Genomic DNA, 20,000 nt, shown 5'->3' with positions numbered 1-20,000 from the left:
CGATACTTGCTTCCCGTGTCTGGAGGATTACGAGTATATCCTTCACTTGGAGAGCGTCTCGGAGGAGTCTAAGGTCCTTCTCCGGGATGTAGGATACCCCGAGGATGTCCAGCTGACGTCCGAACACAAGATAAGTGGGATTTCCGAGGAACTGAGTTGGTCCGATGCCAAGTACTTCGAGAACATTCCTCCGAGCTTGTTGGAAAAGGTGGTTAGCATTTTCGAGGCGGATTTTGATCTGTTCGGTTATAAGAAGAGTTTTGCGTAGATTAGAAGGAGTGGGAGTTTTGTTCAACCTGTCCTCCTGCAGTGAAGGAAAGTTGGAGTCTTTGTTGTTGTTGGTGTAAAATATATTCACACACACACACACACGCACAAACACACACACACATACACATACACACACAAACACACACACACATACAAACACACACACACATGCCCATAAACACACACACACACACATGCCCATAAACACTCACACACACACACACACACACACATGCCCATAAACACACACACACACACACATGCCCATAAACACACACACACACACACACACACACATACACACACGTCTCTTTCCTCTAAGAATAGTAACACGTCATAGGTAATACTATTACAAAATATTATCCTGTGCCATAACACCCTTTTCTTTTGCATTACTTCCGCCATTCGTAATAAAAGAGAAAGAAAATGAAAAAGAAGAAGACAAAAAAATCTGTCTTTTTTAAAATATCTAAATATATTCCATCGAATTAAGAGGAAAACAATTATTCTTCAACCGCTAAAAATAGCAACATTTCCATGAAGCTTGATCTCCGGGTCATGAGACTCTGATGCTATTTTTAGCAACAGAACAAAATCTTACGGGGAATTATATATGTATACATATATATATATATATATATATATATATATATATATATACATATATATATATGTAAATGGTATGATTAGCGAAATAAAAGGAGATAAAAATAAACATTTATACTAATGAAGCATAATGAAATGTTTTTTTTTAATTATTATTGAGTCAGGGGGTGGAGGGGGAGTGGGGGAAGGAGTGGGGTGGGGGGGCTCATAAGTGCATTGTTTCAACAGGAAAACATAAAAGCCGCTCGTCAGCCACGCTAAATATAGCAAAGTTCAGCCTCCGTAGCTAGCGGCGATCGAGTCCTAAGAATTACAGACTCTGATGCTATTTTTAGCTCGAAATCGCTACACTTATACGGAATGACTTTCATATACATCTTTTTCTTTCATCGATTTATCTTTCTTTTTCCTTTCCCTTATTTTGGTTAATCTAATAGATTTGGTGAACTGAAGAAAAATTGTATATATGGACCGTTTAAATCTGATGAGAAAATTAGAATATAATGATTACTCTTAGGAAATACGGGGCCCAATTATGAATATATTTGGTCCACAGCCAATTTGAACCAAAGGCTCTAAAAGTCTATCATGGAATTAATATCTTTTTCATGGAAGAATGTAAAGCAAATCAGAATTCAAGATTAGAAAAAAAGGCATGCGAGTTAACAGATTTCACTCTACCACGTCAGTTATTTGCTTTTTTTTTTTTTTCCGATTTTTTTTTTTTATACATCTCTTTTATCTGCAATATATCTATTTCCGTTGTTTTAACAAGGTGCTTCTGTTCCGCCAGTCAGTTATTTGCTTTTTTTTGTATATATATTTGTGACCATATATATATATATATATATATATATATAATATATATATATATATATATATATATATATATATATATATATATATATACGGTATATGTATGTGTATGTGTATACATACATATGTATATGTATATATACATATATATATATATATATATATATATATATATATATATATATATAATATATATATATACATATATATATATGCATATATATATATATGCATATATATATATATATATATATATATATATAAATATATATATATATATATATATATATATATATATATATATATATGTTTTTATATATATATTTATGTATATATATATATTATATATATATATATATATATTTATATATATACATATATATATGTATGTATATATAAATATATATGTGTATATCTATCTATCTATCTATATATATAAGTATATAAATATATGTATGTATATGTATGTATGTATATATGTGTCATTATCACGAAACATTTTGCCTCGATATCTTGGAATTTTCATAAAAGGAAACGACACGAAAATTTCACATTTTTATTATTGTCAATTTTAACTTTTTGTAACAACACACTGAACAAAGTATTTGCATGAAACACTTCAAGAAAAGGTTTGCTGACATTAATAATCTCCGTAATCTGATGTATTATGTACATTGAACCAAACACACACAAACACACACACACATACATACACACACACGGACGCACACACACACACACACACGCACGCGCACATACATCTATATGTACACACACACACACGCAGATATATGCACAGGGCAACAATAAAACATGTATACAAAGAATATCACAGTTGATATTAAATGAAATACTTTCTTCTGTTAAGCTTTTAACCTTTTTTGTTTTTTTTACATGTCATCAAAATTTTACTCCCTATGTTTACCTGTGATTACAGTGCCCATACAATAATTGTTAAAGGAAAATATTGTCTATAACCTCGACATATTTCGTAAATAGTAGTAGTTTCATCAGATTGATAATCATTCTCCTTTTCTTTCGATTTGAGCCAAAATAAAAAGTATTACAGACAGGTAAAGATGGTAGATATGTGCAAAAGAAAATTTTACATTATAAACCACACACTGCGTTGTTGTTGTTGTTGTTTTATATCCCTTTTGGTCTTATTATTGTGAATATTAGATTTTTTTTTAAGAAGACGAAGCTTCGAAAATTTGAATCTTGTTTCGAACGATCACACGCTCAACGGAATTTTTTTTTTCTTCTCATGTATACAAGCCCCACTAAATTTTAGCGTTATTATAATCATTTTTGTAGACGAAGATGCCAAAAAACTTGATCAAAAGAATTCTTTTACAAAAATTGTTGTTATTTACATCACCCGAGGTTGTAAAGTTACGTGACTTCCCCCCCCCCCCCTGTGTCGTTACAAAATCAGGAGGGGGCGATAGGTAAACAACTTTAACTTGCTACAAACCATGGAATATCTTCATTAAGGCATAGTTTACACAAGAATATACTGTACCAAAGATCAAGCACCTTATGTATGTGTGTCAGTGTATGTCTACATACATACATACATACATATACATATATATATATATATATATATATATATATATATATATATATATATATTATGCAGTTCCTGTTGTTGCAGTTACCATGACCGAGTTCGCGCCCGACGAAGTAACATACAAATTTCGAATCACAACATGGTAGCCATTTTGTTTTCCCTTTTGATGACGTCAGCATGTCAACAGACGCCGATATCAAACCTAAAGTACCATCTCTCTTTCTCTCTCACTTCGTACTGAAGCCAGAGGACTGTCATTATTTTCTCTTATATTGGTGAAATTAATAGGTTGATGCCCACACCTTCATACATATATACATACAAGCGTCACACTCCAGGGATTCTCTGTACAAAAATATAACCGCTCGATCGGCCATAAGATGATTACGTGTCTGGCCTCGAACAAGCAAATCATAATTGTTTATTTATAATCTTATTTGTTAAAAACAAAACAAACAAACTTATAAATTGTGCATCTATCAAGGCACGCACATACAGAGTTGTTTATTTTTTTATTTATACATATTACATTCTACAAGGCGGTTTGCCTATTGCACCATACAAAGAAACAGAATAATTTGAAGCATTACCATCACGTAATTGTAAAATGTTCTTAGTTTAGCACCCCGCTCGCTTTTTTTTTAATATCACAGTTTCGGTAGGAATCACATATGATTTTTCCAAGGAGGAAAAATTATCATATATAAATTTCCAGAAGGCGGCTAGACCCCTCACACTGCTCTACTAACCTTAGAGAGCGAGGAATGGCGGTATATCCGATGAAGAATTTTCTGGATCTTTCTTTTTTCACTTTCACACACACACATGCCCCTGATTTTCTTTTTCTTAGATGATAATCTTTTATTGTTTTTTTTAAGATTCAGCAATGACCAACGAATCTAGGAGAGTCTCCTAGTGTTTTAAAGGCTGAAGTTCCAAACACCTTTCACCTTTTTTTTTCTGAATCTACGATCTCTCCTAGCTTTTCTGAATCCTGTCCAACAATCTCAATCTCATCCTTCTCACTTTCCCGGATGTCCTGTCGAAGAGTCCTCAACGCCTCCTCCATACTCTTACGGAATATCCTGTCCAAAAAATCTCACCCCATTCCTGAAATCCTTCACTCTCCAACCAACCTTTTGCCCCGATTCCCTCGTATCAATTTTTTTTCTTCTCTCTCTCTTTCGTTCCATCCTCTTTCGTTAACTGACTAAATGACCAATGTATCTATTTATTTCTTTTTATCTTTTTACTCAAGAATCACTCCAAGCCAAAACCTTCAGCATTATCCAAAGCGATAAAGAGCTTGTTCCTCAGCGTGGCCTTGTCAGTGTACGGTGGAAGGACGAGCTGGTTAAAGCACGTGTGAGCTTGAGGGAGCATGTGGGTGTGTCCTCGCCAGCAGGAGATCTTGAAGGACATCTCTCCCATGCCTCCTACGGGGATGCGATCGCTGCCGGTGGTGAAAAGGAGGAACCTCTTCTGCTGCGCGATTGTCATTTCGTTGATCACCTCCCAGAACCACCTGGCGGGAAAAAGGGGAAGTAGGAGAGCGTGTGGACGGTTGGTTATGTTGGTTTGAGGAGGTTTTATGTTGAGTTATGTTGGTTTTGTTTTTTATGTTGGGTTATGTTAGTTTGTGGAGTTTTTTATGTTGGCTTATGTTGGTTTGTGGATTTTATGTTGGTTTATGGAGATTTTATGTTGGCCTGTGGAGGTTTTGTGTTGGGTTATGTTGGATTGTGGAGGTTCTATGTTGGGCTATGTTGGTTTGTGGGTTTAATGTTGGTTTATGGAGGTTTTATGTTGGTGTGTGGAGGTTCTATGTTGGACTATGTTGGTTTGTGGAGGTTTTATGTTGATTTCTATTGCTTTACGTTTCTTATTTTGCGTTAGTTTAGGCTTCCCTCTGTTGGTTTCCGTTACGTGACAGCATATTGCTCTATGCTGTTGCACATTGCATTTTGTCTGTTCATATTGCTTTATAATACTATCTGCATATTCTCTCTAATGGAATTGAGTTCGGAATAAATATGTTCCCAAAGAGAGAGAGAGGGAAAAAATATATGCAAAGTAAAAAATCACTAATAGGCCTATATCGCGACACCAACTTATCCCCCCCTCCCCCATCCCCCCGCCCCCACACCCACACCCACATACCTTATGGTGGGATATTCAGGGCTGTATCCGTCGTACTCGGTGACCTTTCGTAGTTCATTGAGGTCAATGGTCTGCGTGCCACACACCAGCATCTCAACCTCCTCTGGGCGCAGCATCTATGAGGCGAAGGGAAAGAAAAAGGAAGGTGGAGGAATGTATGTGTGTGTGTCTATTTGTCTAATCTATCTATCTGTATATCTATCTTTCTTTCTCTCTCTTTCTCTTTCTCTTTCTCTTTCTCTTTCTCTCTCTCTCTCTCTCTCTCTCTCTCTATATATATATATATATATATATGTATGTATATATATATATATGTATATATATTTACACACACACAGACACACACAGACACACACACACACACATACACAGACACAAAAACCACGCACGCCATTTCCAACAAACAAAGGAAACGCGACTCACTATGAGCGCATTGGAGGCACAGACGGTATGGAACCCCAAGTAAAAGGCTCTGAACTGCTCGTAAATGGCCGTATTTAGGATCCAGTCGAGGTAGAGGCTCACGAACTCCTCTCTGTTCTCGTTGGTCACCGGCAGCGTCTCTCCGTTCTCCTTCAGGTTAAAAGTCTTCGGTTGTCCGTATTCTTCGAGCGATACCTGGTCGGAGGGAGAATTATTATAATTTTTTTTTTTCCAGGGAATTTTTATTTTTTATTTTATTTTTTATTTTTTTATTTATTTTTTTATTTTTATTTTTTTATTTTCTTTCATTTATTTTTATTTATTTTTTTATTTTTTTTTAATTTTATCTTATTGATTTTTTTTTCTTTTATTGATTTTTTTTATTGTTTTTTATTTATTTATTTTTTTTTATTAGAGGATTTTTTTTTAACGTCTTCGTGAGTTATTGCATTTTTGGAAATACAATGTATCTTTAGTAAATGTTAGATTTCTTTTTTTTGTGCAAATATATTTAATCAATAGTTTTGCAAGTATCTTTAATCTATGTTCCGATGTCATTTGCATACATCAAGCTGAAGAATGTTATGTCGTTGTACTAATGGTTATCAAGGTGTAATATATATTTTTTTTTTTATAATTTCGTTATTTTGTTGTAAGAAGGTTTATCACATAATTGAATTAAATATTATTTTGTTACAATAATATTTGTAATATTGCGATAAAGTTTATGATATCTTATGATATCGTTACAATAAACATTATCTTACTGGATTTAGAATGACCTATTTGTTGAAATAAGATAAATAATTTCGTTGATAAATAATAATAATTTGATAAATAATTTGATAAAAATAAATAAATAAGTTGATAAAAAAATAAGTTGATAAAAGATAAATAATAAAAATAAATAATAAGATCCAGTACCTCGTTGTGATAATGACCATTACATTGTAATACATTGTAACACTTCCTTTAGTTACATTAATACACCGAATTATTACACTGATTATTGCATTGAAGTAACGATCATTACTTGTTAACTGCCATTCGTCTAAAAATAACAAACAAACAAACAAAAACAAAATAAAAATGAATAGCCGCTTTCATAAAAAAAAGGAAAAAAAAAATCTTACAGCGATAGGATAAACTTCAAAACTCGAAAATCCGAATAATGAATAACTGCTTTAATAATGATGATGATAATAATAATAATAATAACAATAATAATAATAAAAAATATTACAACCATAGGATAAACTTTAAAACTCGAAAATCCGAATAAAGAATAACTGTTTTAATAATTATAATAATAATGATAATAATAATAATAATAAAATATTACAACCATAGGATAAACTTCAAAGCTCGAAAATCCGAATAATTAATAACTGTTTTAATAATAATAATAATAATAATAATAATAAAAATAATAAAAATATCCCAACGTTAGTATAAACTTCAAAACTGGAAAATCCGAATAATGAATAACTGTTTTAATAATAATAATGATAATAAAAATATTACAACCATAGGATAAACTTCAAAACTCGAAATCCTATTTACCTGAAAGCTGAGGCACATGTCGTCCTCAACATCGCCCTCGTAACGCAGGAGTTCCTCGAGTCCGTGAGCGACTTCCTGGAGAAGGAGAAAGGGTCAATGAAGGAGGAGCGAATAAAACGACGAAGGGGAAGCTGAGAGAAGAAGGAAGGAAGAAGGAGAAGAAGAAAGATGGAAACTAATGGATTATCTCATATTGAGGTGATTTTTTTTCCTCTTATTTCATATTGAGGTGAGTTTTCTCCCCTCATTTCATATTGAGGTGAGTTTTTTTTCCTCATTTTATACTGACGTGAGTTTTCCCCTCTCATATCATTTCTCATCTCATCTCAGTTCTTCATCTCATTTCATTATATGCATCATTTAGTCATTTCACTTCCTCTGAACTTAAGTATCTCATCTCAATCGCCACTTCAGTCACTTAACCTCATATCAACCTATGCATCCATCAATCTCCTTCGCCTCATCTCATCTCACAACACTTCACTTCAGTCTAATCATCCTCTACTCACTTCACCCCACTACAACCTAGATATCCCTCAGTCACTTCACACCTCATGTTGACCTATGAATCCCCACCTCACCTCACTTCACCTCCTCCTCCTCCTCACCTCAGGTCACCTCAAGTCACCTCATCTCACTCACTCACCGGCATGATTTCACTGAGGTCATCCAAGCTCGGTTCCTTGGCAATGCCCACGGGCATGTGTTCGTATGCTGGAACCACGGGAGGACTCAGCAGTTTTCTGTTGATGGGTAAACACGTTAGGAACATGTTACTGACAGGGAGGGAGAGGGGGGACTGTTCTAGTCTGATTGGGGAAGATTTTTTTTTAAATATTTGGGAATTTTGGGAATTTTGTTTTGTGTATTTGAGTTATTTTGATTTTTTTGTTTATGTTTTTTAATGTGATTCGGAATCGATGTGAAAATAGAGATATTCTTCATTTTAGATCGTATTGGAGTATCGAAATTAAACCTGGTTACAAAGATAATAGTGATGGTGATTATAATAAGGATGATCCTGATATTATTAGTAACAATAATGATGATAACAATGATAATGATAATCATTATTATGATAATGGTGAAACTAATAACAATAATAACAACAAAGATAATAATGGCGATAATAATAGTAATGGTATTACAAAAATGAAAATAATGATAATAACCATAATGGTAATGATAATCATGAAAATGATCATAAAGTGATGATGATAACAATAATAATAATATTAATAATAATAAATTATAATAATTATAACAACAATACAAATAATAAAGATAATAATCATAATGATAACAATAACAAAACGAACAACAACAAAACCAGTAACATCAGCATAAACAATAATCATTGGAAAATCCCAGCCCTTGCTACCCCATCCCAGCCCTTGCCCCCCCATCCCACCCCTTGCCCCACCCCATCCCAACCCCGTTCCCACCCCTTGCCCCACCCCATCCCACCCCCGTTCCCACCCCATCCCACCCCCTTACCCCCCCATCCCACCCCATCCCAACCCCGTTCCCACCCCATCCCACCCCATCCCACCCCTTGCCCCCCCGTTCCCACCTTACCTGAAACAAATGGACGGAAACCGAATGTCCAGAATAATGGAATTATAAACAGCGAGTCCCATTAACACGCCGATAAGGTTGTATTCTCTGAGGCTTCCCTGCTGCCCCATTGAGAACCAGTAGAGCCTCTTAGAAGGGTGGTACACGAACATCTTGTTCTCGGGCTGGAAAAGGGAAAAAAAAGAGATTTGTGAGTGTGGGGGGTTGTGGTTGTGGTGGGAAGGGGGGGAGGGGGGCGAGAAGCGTTAAAGAGATTTGTGGGGGGTTGTGGTGGTGGTGGGAAGGGGGGAGGGGGCGAGAAGTGTTATTATATGTTGTGGTGATGATGGGAAGGGGGAGGGGGAGGGGGAGGGGGGTGAGAAGTGTTGTTATATGTTGTGGTGGTGGTGGGAAGTGGGGAGGGGGGAGGGGGCGAGAAGTGTTGTTATTTGCTTATTGTTTAGTTTGGTTGTTGTGTGGTGATGGGAAGTGTTTGTGTGTTTATTGGAGAGGTAAAAGGAGAGGGGGAGAGGGAGGGAGGGAAGGGTAGAAGGTGGAGGGAGGGATAGGGTGATGGGAGGGTGGGAGAGAGAGGGAGAGAGGGAGGAAGGGAGAGAAGGAGGGAGAGAGGAGTGGATAGCGAAAGAGAGAGAGAGAGAGAGAGAGAGAGAAAGGGAGAGAAAGATAGAGAGAGAGAAAAAGAGAAAGAAAGAAAGAGAGAGAGACAGAAACAGAAAGAGGAACAAAAACAGATAGAGAAAAATGTATACATACATACATACGTGTATGTATGTATGTATCCGTAAGCATATGTATCTAACATATACACACATCTACAATATCCACATCTATACATACAAACAGTCCTCTCATCCCCTCATACCCCCTCCCCCCCCGCCCCCGCCCGTGAATCACCTTGAAGATCTGCTTGATGAGAAGCAGGAACCACTCCTTGGTGAGGCCGCCCATGTCGAGGCCGGGCTCGCCCTCGAACGTCACCTTCAGTTTCTTCTTCAAGTCTCGCTTTTTGGTTGCGATCTGGAAAGATTATTTTTTTATTTTGTTAAAGGGATTATTGGTTTGTTTGTTTTAGTTTTATTTTGTTTTATTATTTATTTATTTTATTTTTTCATTTTTTATTTATTCTATTTTAGCTTATTATCTATTTATTTCATTTTATTTTATTATTTATCTTATCTTATTTCATTATCTATTTATTTATTACTTCTATTTCAATTATATTTCTTTTTGTGGGGAGGTTGGGGGGTACTGTTGTATTAAATTTTTTGTTATTATTATGATTTTTTGGGGTAATATTTTTCTCATTGCTGTCTTATCAAAATATTGTTTTCTCATCATGAAAAGTTTTCGTTTGATATAATTTACTACTGGAAGCTATTAATTGTCTATGATTATACTTACATCATCATTATTATCAACTTATTTAAGCATGATTATTATGTTATTACAATTTCTCGATTGCTATTAGAATATATGTAAATATTCACACGTTGATTAATATCATAGCTGCTGTTATTACGATTATTATTATTATCATATCAATCGTCGTCTTTATATTCCCTTTCACCTCCCCTTCCCTTCCTCTCTCCTTCTCCCTCTCTTCCCTTCCCTCTCCTTCCTCCCTTCCCCTCCCTCTCTGCTTCTCCCTCCCTCCCTCTCCCCTTCTGTCGCCTTCTCTCCCTCCTCTTCTCCTTCCCTCTCTTTCCCCTTCCCCTCCCTCTCTCCCTCCCTTCCTCCCTCTCCCCTTTTACCTCCTTCCCTCCCTCTCCCTCTCCCCTTCTCTCCCTCCCTCTCCCCTTCCCTTTCTCTCTCCCTCCCCCTCCCCTTCTCCCTCTTCCTCTCCCTCCCTCTCCCCTTCTCCCATCCTCCCCCTCCCTCCTCCCTCTCTTCTTCTCCCTCCCTCCACCTCTCCCCTTCTCCCTCCCTCCCTCCCTCCCTATCCCCTTTTACCCCCTTCTCTCCATCTCCCCCTCCCTCCTTCCCCTCCCTCCTTCCCTCTCCCCCTCCCCTTCCTCCCTCTCCCTCTCCCTCCCCTTCTCCCTCCCTCTCCCCTCCCCTTCCCCCTCCCTCCATCCTCCCACCCTCCCTCTCCCCTTCTCCCTTTCCCCTTTTACCCCCTCCCTCTCCCTCCCTCCCTCCCTCCCTCTCCCCTTCTCCCACCCTCCCTCTCCCCCTCCCACCCTCCCTCCCTCTCCCCTTCCCCTCCCTCCCCTTCCCCTTCCCCTCCCTCCCTCCCTCCCTCCTCACCTCCTTCAGTGAGTCCTCCACCAGGCAGTTCCTCCTGACGTTTATGTTGAGGAAAAAGATGTCAATCTGCGGTGGCTGATGGCGTGCCACCTTTGCCACCAACGACCTCCGTGCGGTCAGGATCATCTGTTGCTCTGCGTCCTGCAATGGGGAAGGACCTTTTGACATAATCTGATTCCTGATCGCGATAGACAATAATAAAGAAGATTCTGACCTCAAAGAGACACTAAGGAAGGACACAGCCAACCTCCTAATCGCGATAGACCCTACATCTCTGTCTCCAATAGATCCTAAAAAGGACACAACCAACCACCTAATCGCGATAAACCGTAAATAAATAAATAAATAAATAAATAAATAGATAAATCGTAAACCTTGAAGTAAAAGAACACTACACACAGAACGCACCTTCGTCAGGATGTGTCTCTTAGCCACGATGGACAGGATGAAGGGATACTGGCAGTAGGAGAAGGAGTCTGGCTTCTCCGGCAGCTGCCACGTCCTGTACTCCGTCATGAGGTCGAGGTGGTCAAGGGCGTGGTTGTAGAACTCCGTGTAGTGGAGCAGGGGCGGCTGGGACGAGGTGTTGCTGGCGTCTGGAATGCAGAGCGAGGAGAGGGGGCTGAAGTCTAGGCACTTTCGGTTGTGGATTATTGTGGGTTATATCTGGAGTGGATTATGGCTATTGACTAAAGTGGATTATGTTTACTGATTGGAGTGGATTCTGTTTATTGACTAGAGTGGATTCTGTTTATTGGATTATATATGTGAACTAGAGTGGATTGTGTTTATTGACTGGAGTGGATTATATAAATGAGCGGATTATCTTTACTGACTAGAGTGGATTATAAATGCAAAATAAAGTGGATTATGTTTACTGAATAGAGTGAATTATATACATGAACTAGAGCGGATTATGTTTACTGACTATAGTGGATTATATACATGAAATAGATAAGGAGGACGAACTTTAGATAATGAAGTAGATGCATTGCAGTAGAGAGAATATATGCAATATATATGCAATGAAACAGAGGGTGCTGGGACTGTATATTGCTTGCGTCTGGAACGGAGTAGGAACACCCAGTCGCTTGAAAGAAACGCAGCTGAACTATCGTGGGAATGAGATATGAATGAACGTGGGAATTTACGTATGAATGAACTCCAATGGATAACGTGAATGAACGTAGTAAATAAAATGCAAAGGCTGTAGTATGAATGACCTCCAGTGGATAATGTGAATGAACGTAATAAATGAAAGGGCTGTAGTATGAATGAACTCCAACGGATAATGTGAATGAACGTAGTAAATAAAATGCAAGGGCTGTAGTATGAATAAACTCCAATGGATAATGTGAATGAACGTAGTAAATGAAAGGGCTGTAGTATAAATGAACTGTAATGGATAATGTGAATGAACGTAGTAAATAAAAGGGCTGTAGTATGAATGAACTCCAATGGATAATGTGAATGAACGTAGTAAATAAAAGGGCTGTAGTATGAATGAACTCCAATGGATAATGTGAATGAACGTAGTAAATAAAAGGGCTGTAGTATGAATGAATTCCAATGGATAATGTGAATGAACGTAGTAAATAAAATGCAAGGGCTGTAGTATGAATGAACTCCAACGGATAATGTGAATGAACGTAGTAAGTAAAAGGGCTGTAGTATGAATGAATTCCAATGGATAATGTGAATGAACGTAGTAAATAAAATGCAAGGGCTGTAGTAGAAAATAATAATAATAGATGAAGTATATATGAAGTATATATTCAGTGTTGCATCGATGGTAGGTGAACTAAATAATAAACTAAGATGAACTCTACTAGGTAAAGTAGATGTAGTATAATAGATGTAGCAGATGGAGTTAGGGCTGAAGTGTTTTGATAAGATATCAGAACTATATTTGTAAAGAGTGGATGAACTTTAGTAGATAAAATATATAGAAAGGGTGGAAGAACACTAGTAGTCAATAAATAGGAACTCAAATGGTAGTAGTAGTAGTAGTTGTTGTTGTTGTAGTAGTTGTAGTAGTAGTAGAGGTAGAAGTAGAAGTAGTAGTAATAGTAGTAGTAGTAGTAGTAGTAGTAGCAGTAGTAGAAGTAGTAGCAGTAGTAGTAGAGCTATGATAGATAAATTGAATAAGTTGTAGTAAATAGAGTGTACTGTAGAAGATAATTAATTAGGTGAATACAATAGAACTATGGTAGATGAAGTAGGTGAACTGCAGTTGAATCCTGGTAGTTAAATATGGTAGATGATATACTGTAGATGAACAATAGCAACGAAATAAATTATGAATATGAGAGAAAATATGATTATCGACAACTAAGCCTCAGAATATAAACAGAAATGTGAACGAGGAAATGTAAACAAAAACAGTAAACGAATCCAGGATTGCCTATAAAAACAAATACAGAGAGATAGATGCGTGTAAATGCGGATACAAAAAAGCTATATAAACATCATAACAAATAGATAAAAAACTACGTAGAGAAAAATAAGTAAAAATCACAAACAAAGAAACACGAACAGCCCTAAATAAAAACAGAAAAAACACAAACAACAAGAATAAATAAACAAACATATAAATAGATGAATGAAAGAATAAATATAAAAGTGAAAAACAAAACAAAACAATAAACAACCAACTAACAAACAAACCAAACCAAAAAACAACCAAAACTAAGAAAAAGTATAAAAAAGCAAACATAAAATCAACTAACTAACAAATTAAACAACCAAAACCCCAAAAAAACATAAAAACCGAAACCCCAAAAATCATAAACACAAATCCGACACGGCGCGCCATCAAAACAAAAAACAAAAGACGATCGCTTCCTCCACTCCACTCACAGATGATGGCCAGCACTTTCGTTGCCGTTGGAATCCACCACTTGCTCTTGCTCAGCGGCGGCAGCGACCTGTCCGGAGGCGGGAACTGTCTGACGGTGATGAATTGGATCGTGAAGCCAACGATCATACGGAGGCGAGGCACTTCCAGGCTAAAGAGGGAGGAGGGAGAGAGAGAGAGTGTGAGTGTAAGGGGTTGGTGAGATTTTTTTGGGTGGGAGGGAGGAAAGGAGGGAGGGAGGGTGGGTGGGTGGGTGGGTGGGAGGGAGGGAGGGTGGGTGAAGGAGAGGGAGAGGGAGAAGGAAAGGAAGAGAGAGAGAGAGAGAGAAAAAGAGAGAGAGGGATAGAGGGGAGAGGATGAGAAAGAGAGAGAGGGCGAAAGAAAATGGAAATAGGAAAACGGAAGACCAAGAACAATAACCAATATAAAAAATGTATATAGACACAAAGAAAAACGTAAGAACAACTAGGAAAAAAAAACAGACAAACAGACAAAAACAGAGCCCCAAGAACCACCCCAGAAGACCTACGTCCTGAACCAGTTGACGAGGAGTTGGTGGTCGCCGTTGGAGAGGGACGTGATATTCCTGAGGACGTGGGCGAGGACTGTGTATGAGGACTGCGTCAGGAACACGGGCGTCTGCAGGAGGATGAAGAGCGCCCTCACGCGGTCCTTGCTGAAGAGGTGAGGTCGCTCCTGAAGAAGGGCGTTGATGACGGCCTTGAGGAAGTGCTTGTGGACCACTGAGGGCTGGAAGGATGGTTGGTGGGGTGGGTTAGTAGTGCTGTTGTTGTTATCGTTATTATTCTTATTGTTGTTGTTGTTATTATTATTATTATTATTATCATTATTATTATTATTATTATCATTATTGGTATTATTATCATTGTTATTATTATTATTATCATCACTATTATCATTATTATTATTATCATCATCATCATCATCATCATCATCATTATCATTACTATTATTATAATATTTATCATTAATAAAATCATCAATATGCCATTATCATTTTCATGATGATGATAATTTTTGATCATCTGACAAACTATCAATCCTTAAGTACAATTTTACTCCAGATTTTAAAAACTAATTTATACTTCAACAGCTGTTATATAATGATAATACCATAAATGAGACAAAAATAATAATAATAATAAAAAAACATTACGAGAGTGCCGTTACCTTATCTATAAGACTTGAAGTTTATCTTTTAACAAGCAAGTTAAAATTAATCACGGGATAAAATTAAAAAAAAAAAAAATGTCATGTTAGAAAAAAACAAAAAAACAAAAATCACAAAGCAATTAACTCCATACAGATGGTCGCGTTTCAAAGTGCCCTTGCGTGTGTGCATGACAACTAACCATCTCATGCACAGAGTCATGAACAGTGTAGATCAGTTCCATCTTCAAGCCTGGGTCGTCAGCGCGTGCGCCGTCGAAATCCGGGTCGCGCTGTTAGGGGAAAAAAAAAGACGATCAAGTTTAAGACTCAAAAACAAAAGACGATCGAGTTTAAGACTCAAAGACAAAAGGTGATCAAATTTAAGACAAAAAACAAATGACGATCAAGTTTAAGACTCAAAGACAATAGACGATTAAGTTTAAGACTCAGAGACTGATTAGCTTGTGGATTATGTTCTTTGGGTCTTTTATTTGGCTTTGGAAATTGATTAGTTTATGTTTAGCAACAAGGAACAAAGACAGATAGATACAGAGAGCCTTAATTAATTAATAACAACAACCGCCTGAGAAGACGTGCGTCCTAGACTAGTTAATGAGGTGTTGTTGATGGACTTTGAATGTTGTTTTGTTTACGTTTAGTGTTGAGTAAGTTATATGTATTAGAGGTTGTATGTATTTTCCTTATATAATGTTTACTGTTGAATAGGTTATGTTTATTAAAGGTTAAATATGTTGAGTAGGTTATACGTATTTCCCATCTGTAATGTTTTCTGTTGATTAGTTTTTTATGTATTGTAAGGTCGAAAAAGACAAGACACGGAATCATCATCATCACCATCACCCATCACCACCATCACCACCTCATCATCACCTTGAACGTAGCACAGATGCTGGCGTAGGATTCAAAAGTATCGAAGTAGAATTTCTTCATTTCCGCGTAGTTCTTCGTCTCCTTCGACTTCCTAACTTCTTGCCTGGGAGGGAGGAAAGGTGAAAAGGTAAGGTTAGTGAATTGTTTTTTTTTTTTTTCTTTTTTTTTTTTTTGGGTGGGGTGTGGGGTGGGGGAGGTTTTTTTTAGGGGGGATATTGTTAGGTTTGATTTATCTTAAAAAAAAATTAAGGTGTTTTTATCATCGGTATTATTATTGTTTTATTTGTCTGTTGTAGGTGGTGGGTAGTATTATTATGATCGTTTATTTATAGTTATTATGATCATCTTTATTATTATGACACACAAGCACACACGTACACAAATACACACGTATACAAACACACGCACACACACACAAATAAATACACACACACACACACGTATACCAACACAAACAAACACAGACAAACACAAACACACACATATACAAACAAACAAACACACACACGTATCTCAACACAGACAAACACAAACAAACACACACACACGTATCCCAACACAGACAAACATAAACAAGCACAAACAAACACACACAAACCCCCCCAAATGAACCAACCACGTACATGAAATCCTCCCTCCTGGTGGTGCGCGCAGGATACACCGGCCGCTGGTTGGTGCTCGGAGAGTCCTGCCGAAGGGGCAGCCTCTCCTCGCTCCTGGCTGACCTGAGGGTGGCCGAGCCCTTCCTGGAGGACACGCTCCCTCGTCGACTGTCGACCTCCTACAGGAAAGGGGAAAGGGTTCAGAAAGAGGGTTTTATGTGAGGTTGTATGGGGTTTGTAGTGATGTTGATGTTAAGGATTCTGAGGGTTTTTGGGTTGGCTTTTTTTTTTTTTTTTTTTTTCTTCTTTTTTTAATTATTATTATTATTATTATTATTTTTTTTTTTTTTTGGCTGTTTTGGCTGTTTTGGCTTTACTGAGGTTGGTTTTGTGTTTTTTTTTATTTGTTTATATTTTATTTATTCATTTAATTTTAATTTTATATCTCTTTTATTGCATGTTTTTTTTATTTTTTTATTATTTTTTTTGGCTGTTTTGGCTTTACTGAGGTTGTTTTTGTGTTTTTTTTTATTTGTTTATTTTTTATTTATTTATTTATTTTTTAGGTCGGTGGTGATAGTGGAATGGTTATTGATATAGATATTCAAGACTATTTTGATCTATCTCTTTATGCATTGTATGTATCGCATAAATTGAAACCAAAGTACAAAATCCACAAAAAAACGAAACACATCAAAAGCAATTTCGAAACATCACGTCTAATATTCCTATTATTTCTGTTACATTGGATATAAATTTATACACTGTGCCTGGATTGTGTGTATTCACCACGTATGTATGTATATACTGTATATGTATTGTATATATCAGCTTAAGGATATTTTAGTTTCATTTTAACTAGAATGCGGAAAAAGGTCTTACATATAGATAAGAACAGGACGAAAGGAAGTTTAATAAATGCATAATCAGGTGTATAATCATTGTATGGCACATATTAGGGCACGCCTATCAGTGTGACCTATCTTGTTATATGTTCCACTTGCATAAGAAATATGACCTACTTTGGGACACGCAATACCTTATGATTACTTCCCCTACACATACATACGTACACACATATGCATACATACCTACAGGAAAAATACAGAAACCTTTTAGATATACAACTTTTGGGCTATGATTTGAAATGAATGCATCTATTTGTTACGTTATGAAATGCTGTGTCTTTCATAAAAATAAAGATGAATAAATTATTAAATAAATAATCATATCGTTTAAATGCACACATTTTCTACATAACAAATAATGAATTAAAAAATAATGAATAAAGCATTAGATAAATAATCATATCGTTTAAATGCACACATTTTCTACACAACCACGAGTCTCTAAACATTCTCTCTTTTCTCAAGGTTTATGATCGCTTAAAAAAAACTTCTGTAAATATCGGAAACTTTTCTTAAGACAGAAGCTACAAATTAACACAACATAGGTATCCTTTCTACCTACAAGCTTCCTCCACTCATCTGTCCCTAACACCTGCCTACGTCTTGCACACCTGTAATCATACACACACGCACCTGCGGCTACATTCACATACCTATATATTCCTATAATACCTGTCTACTTTTTAGACACATATATTACTGATACAAACGCACCTGTGGCTACGTCCCATAGGCCTATCTACCTTACCACACCTGTCTACGTCTTGAATACCTGGATCTCATACATACACACCTGTACCTACTCCTACAATATATATATATATATATATATATATATACATATATATATTATATATATATATATATATATATATATAATATATATATATATATATATATAATATATATATAAGTATATATATTATATATATATATATATATATATATATATAACTAATTCTGATTCACTTATCTATTTTTTATACATCTGTTTTGACACAAACGCACTTGCAGTTACTTCTCACATACCTTTATACACGTGAAACACACTAATGTTAACGGTTACTTCACTCACACACACATTACGTATACACATTTATCTACACCTAACACCTGGAATTAATACAAAGCCACTTGTCTTCTCCTTATACTCGTCTCTATGTCTACTCGCCACACACCTACCCACTCGTCACACATCTGTTCATACTTCTAGTAAACATGTAGATACTTCTAGGACACACCTGTCTATGTTCTTAGTAAACCTGAACTTGTCATAAGCCCCACCTACACATGCACCTAGTACACCTGTCCATGCTCTTAGTACACATGCACATGCTCCTAGTACACCTACCCATGCCACAGACCCCCACCTGCCCATACTCCTAGTACACCAGCCAATACTGCTAGTACACCAGCTAATGCACCTAATACACCAGCCAATGCACCTAGTACACCAGCCAATACTCCCAGTACACCTTCCCATGCTCCCATACTCCTAGTACACCAGCCAATGCTCCCATGCTCCCAGTACACCAGCCAATGCTCCCAGTACACCAATCCATGCTCCCATGCTCCCAGTACACCATCCAATACCATGAGAGCCTGACCTGTCTGCGTATGGGCGGCAGAGAGCTCCCGGACCCGACTCTAAAGGCAGACGAATCATTTATCGCCGACAGCAGACCCGAATTGACGGAGTGACTCGAGGTAATGTCTTCTCTGGTGGCGGTGCTGCTGCTGCTGTTGTTGTTGTTTTGGTTGTTGTTGTTGTTGTTCTGGTTGTTGTTGTTGTTGATGATGCTGTTGTTGTTGCTGCTGCTGCCGTTGTTGTTGTCGTGGTGGTGGTGGTGGTGGTGGAGTCCGCTCAGCCGGCTGATCATGAAGTTCCCGAAGCCGCCGAATCGAGATCGGTTCTCGACGTCCTGTGGGAAGGGGGGAAGAGGGATGAATACGAGAAGAAGGAATAAGGAGAAGAAATACGAGATAAGGAATGAGGAGAAATACGAGAAGGAGGAAAAGGGATGAATGCGAGATAAAGGAATAATAAGATGAAATACGAGAAAAAAGGAATAAGGGGGAGAAATACGAGATAAGGAATAAGAGGGAGAAATACGAGAAAAAGGAATAAGGAGAAGAAATACGAGAAGGAGGAAAAGGGATAAATACGAGATAAAGGAATAAGATGAAGCCGCCGAATCGAGATCGGTTCTCGACGTCCTGTGGGAAGAGGGAAAAATACGAGATAAAGGAATAAAGAGAAGGAATACGAGAAGGAGGAAAGGGGATGAATGCGAGATAAAGGAATAAGGAGAAGGAATACGAGATAAAGG

General features: G+C 37.1%; 2 protein-coding genes across 2 annotated transcripts in view; one reads left to right on the top strand and one right to left on the bottom strand.

Annotated features, from left to right (window-relative positions):
* The window catches only part of LOC122251167 (uncharacterized), a 2,795-nt gene extending 2,527 nt beyond the window's left edge, over positions 1 to 268 (top strand). Inside the window, exon 3 of the mRNA XM_043012881.2 lies at positions 1 to 268. This exon is cut by the window's left edge and continues 465 nt beyond it. Coding sequence (XP_042868815.2) covers positions 1 to 268 — 268 coding nt within the window.
* Positions 269 to 4,201: 3,933 nt separating this feature from the next.
* Positions 4,202 to 20,000, bottom strand: part of LOC122251052 (putative E3 ubiquitin-protein ligase HECTD2) — a 76,889-nt gene continuing 61,090 nt past the window's right edge. The window contains exons 4-18 of the mRNA XM_086534642.1: positions 19,278 to 19,592; positions 16,784 to 16,941; positions 16,161 to 16,263; positions 15,470 to 15,559; positions 14,626 to 14,846; positions 14,099 to 14,247; positions 11,648 to 11,835; positions 11,240 to 11,380; positions 9,887 to 10,009; positions 8,993 to 9,156; positions 8,061 to 8,157; positions 7,415 to 7,489; positions 5,852 to 6,046; positions 5,429 to 5,544; positions 4,202 to 4,793 (exon numbers count right to left, since the gene is read on the bottom strand). Of these exons, the coding sequence (XP_086390768.1) occupies positions 4,529 to 4,793; positions 5,429 to 5,544; positions 5,852 to 6,046; positions 7,415 to 7,489; positions 8,061 to 8,157; positions 8,993 to 9,156; positions 9,887 to 10,009; positions 11,240 to 11,380; positions 11,648 to 11,835; positions 14,099 to 14,247; positions 14,626 to 14,846; positions 15,470 to 15,559; positions 16,161 to 16,263; positions 16,784 to 16,941; positions 19,278 to 19,592 (2,400 nt within the window). The 3' untranslated portion in view covers positions 4,202 to 4,528. The remainder of the gene's footprint in view (positions 4,794 to 5,428; positions 5,545 to 5,851; positions 6,047 to 7,414; positions 7,490 to 8,060; positions 8,158 to 8,992; positions 9,157 to 9,886; positions 10,010 to 11,239; positions 11,381 to 11,647; positions 11,836 to 14,098; positions 14,248 to 14,625; positions 14,847 to 15,469; positions 15,560 to 16,160; positions 16,264 to 16,783; positions 16,942 to 19,277; positions 19,593 to 20,000) is intronic.

This window comes from Penaeus japonicus, unplaced genomic scaffold, assembly GCF_977035675.1.
Source record: "Penaeus japonicus unplaced genomic scaffold, GWHDUDI00000001_assembly GWHDUDI00000041, whole genome shotgun sequence".
Taxonomy (NCBI): domain Eukaryota; kingdom Metazoa; phylum Arthropoda; class Malacostraca; order Decapoda; family Penaeidae; genus Penaeus; species Penaeus japonicus.
This window is presented reverse-complemented; position numbering and strand designations above follow the sequence as displayed.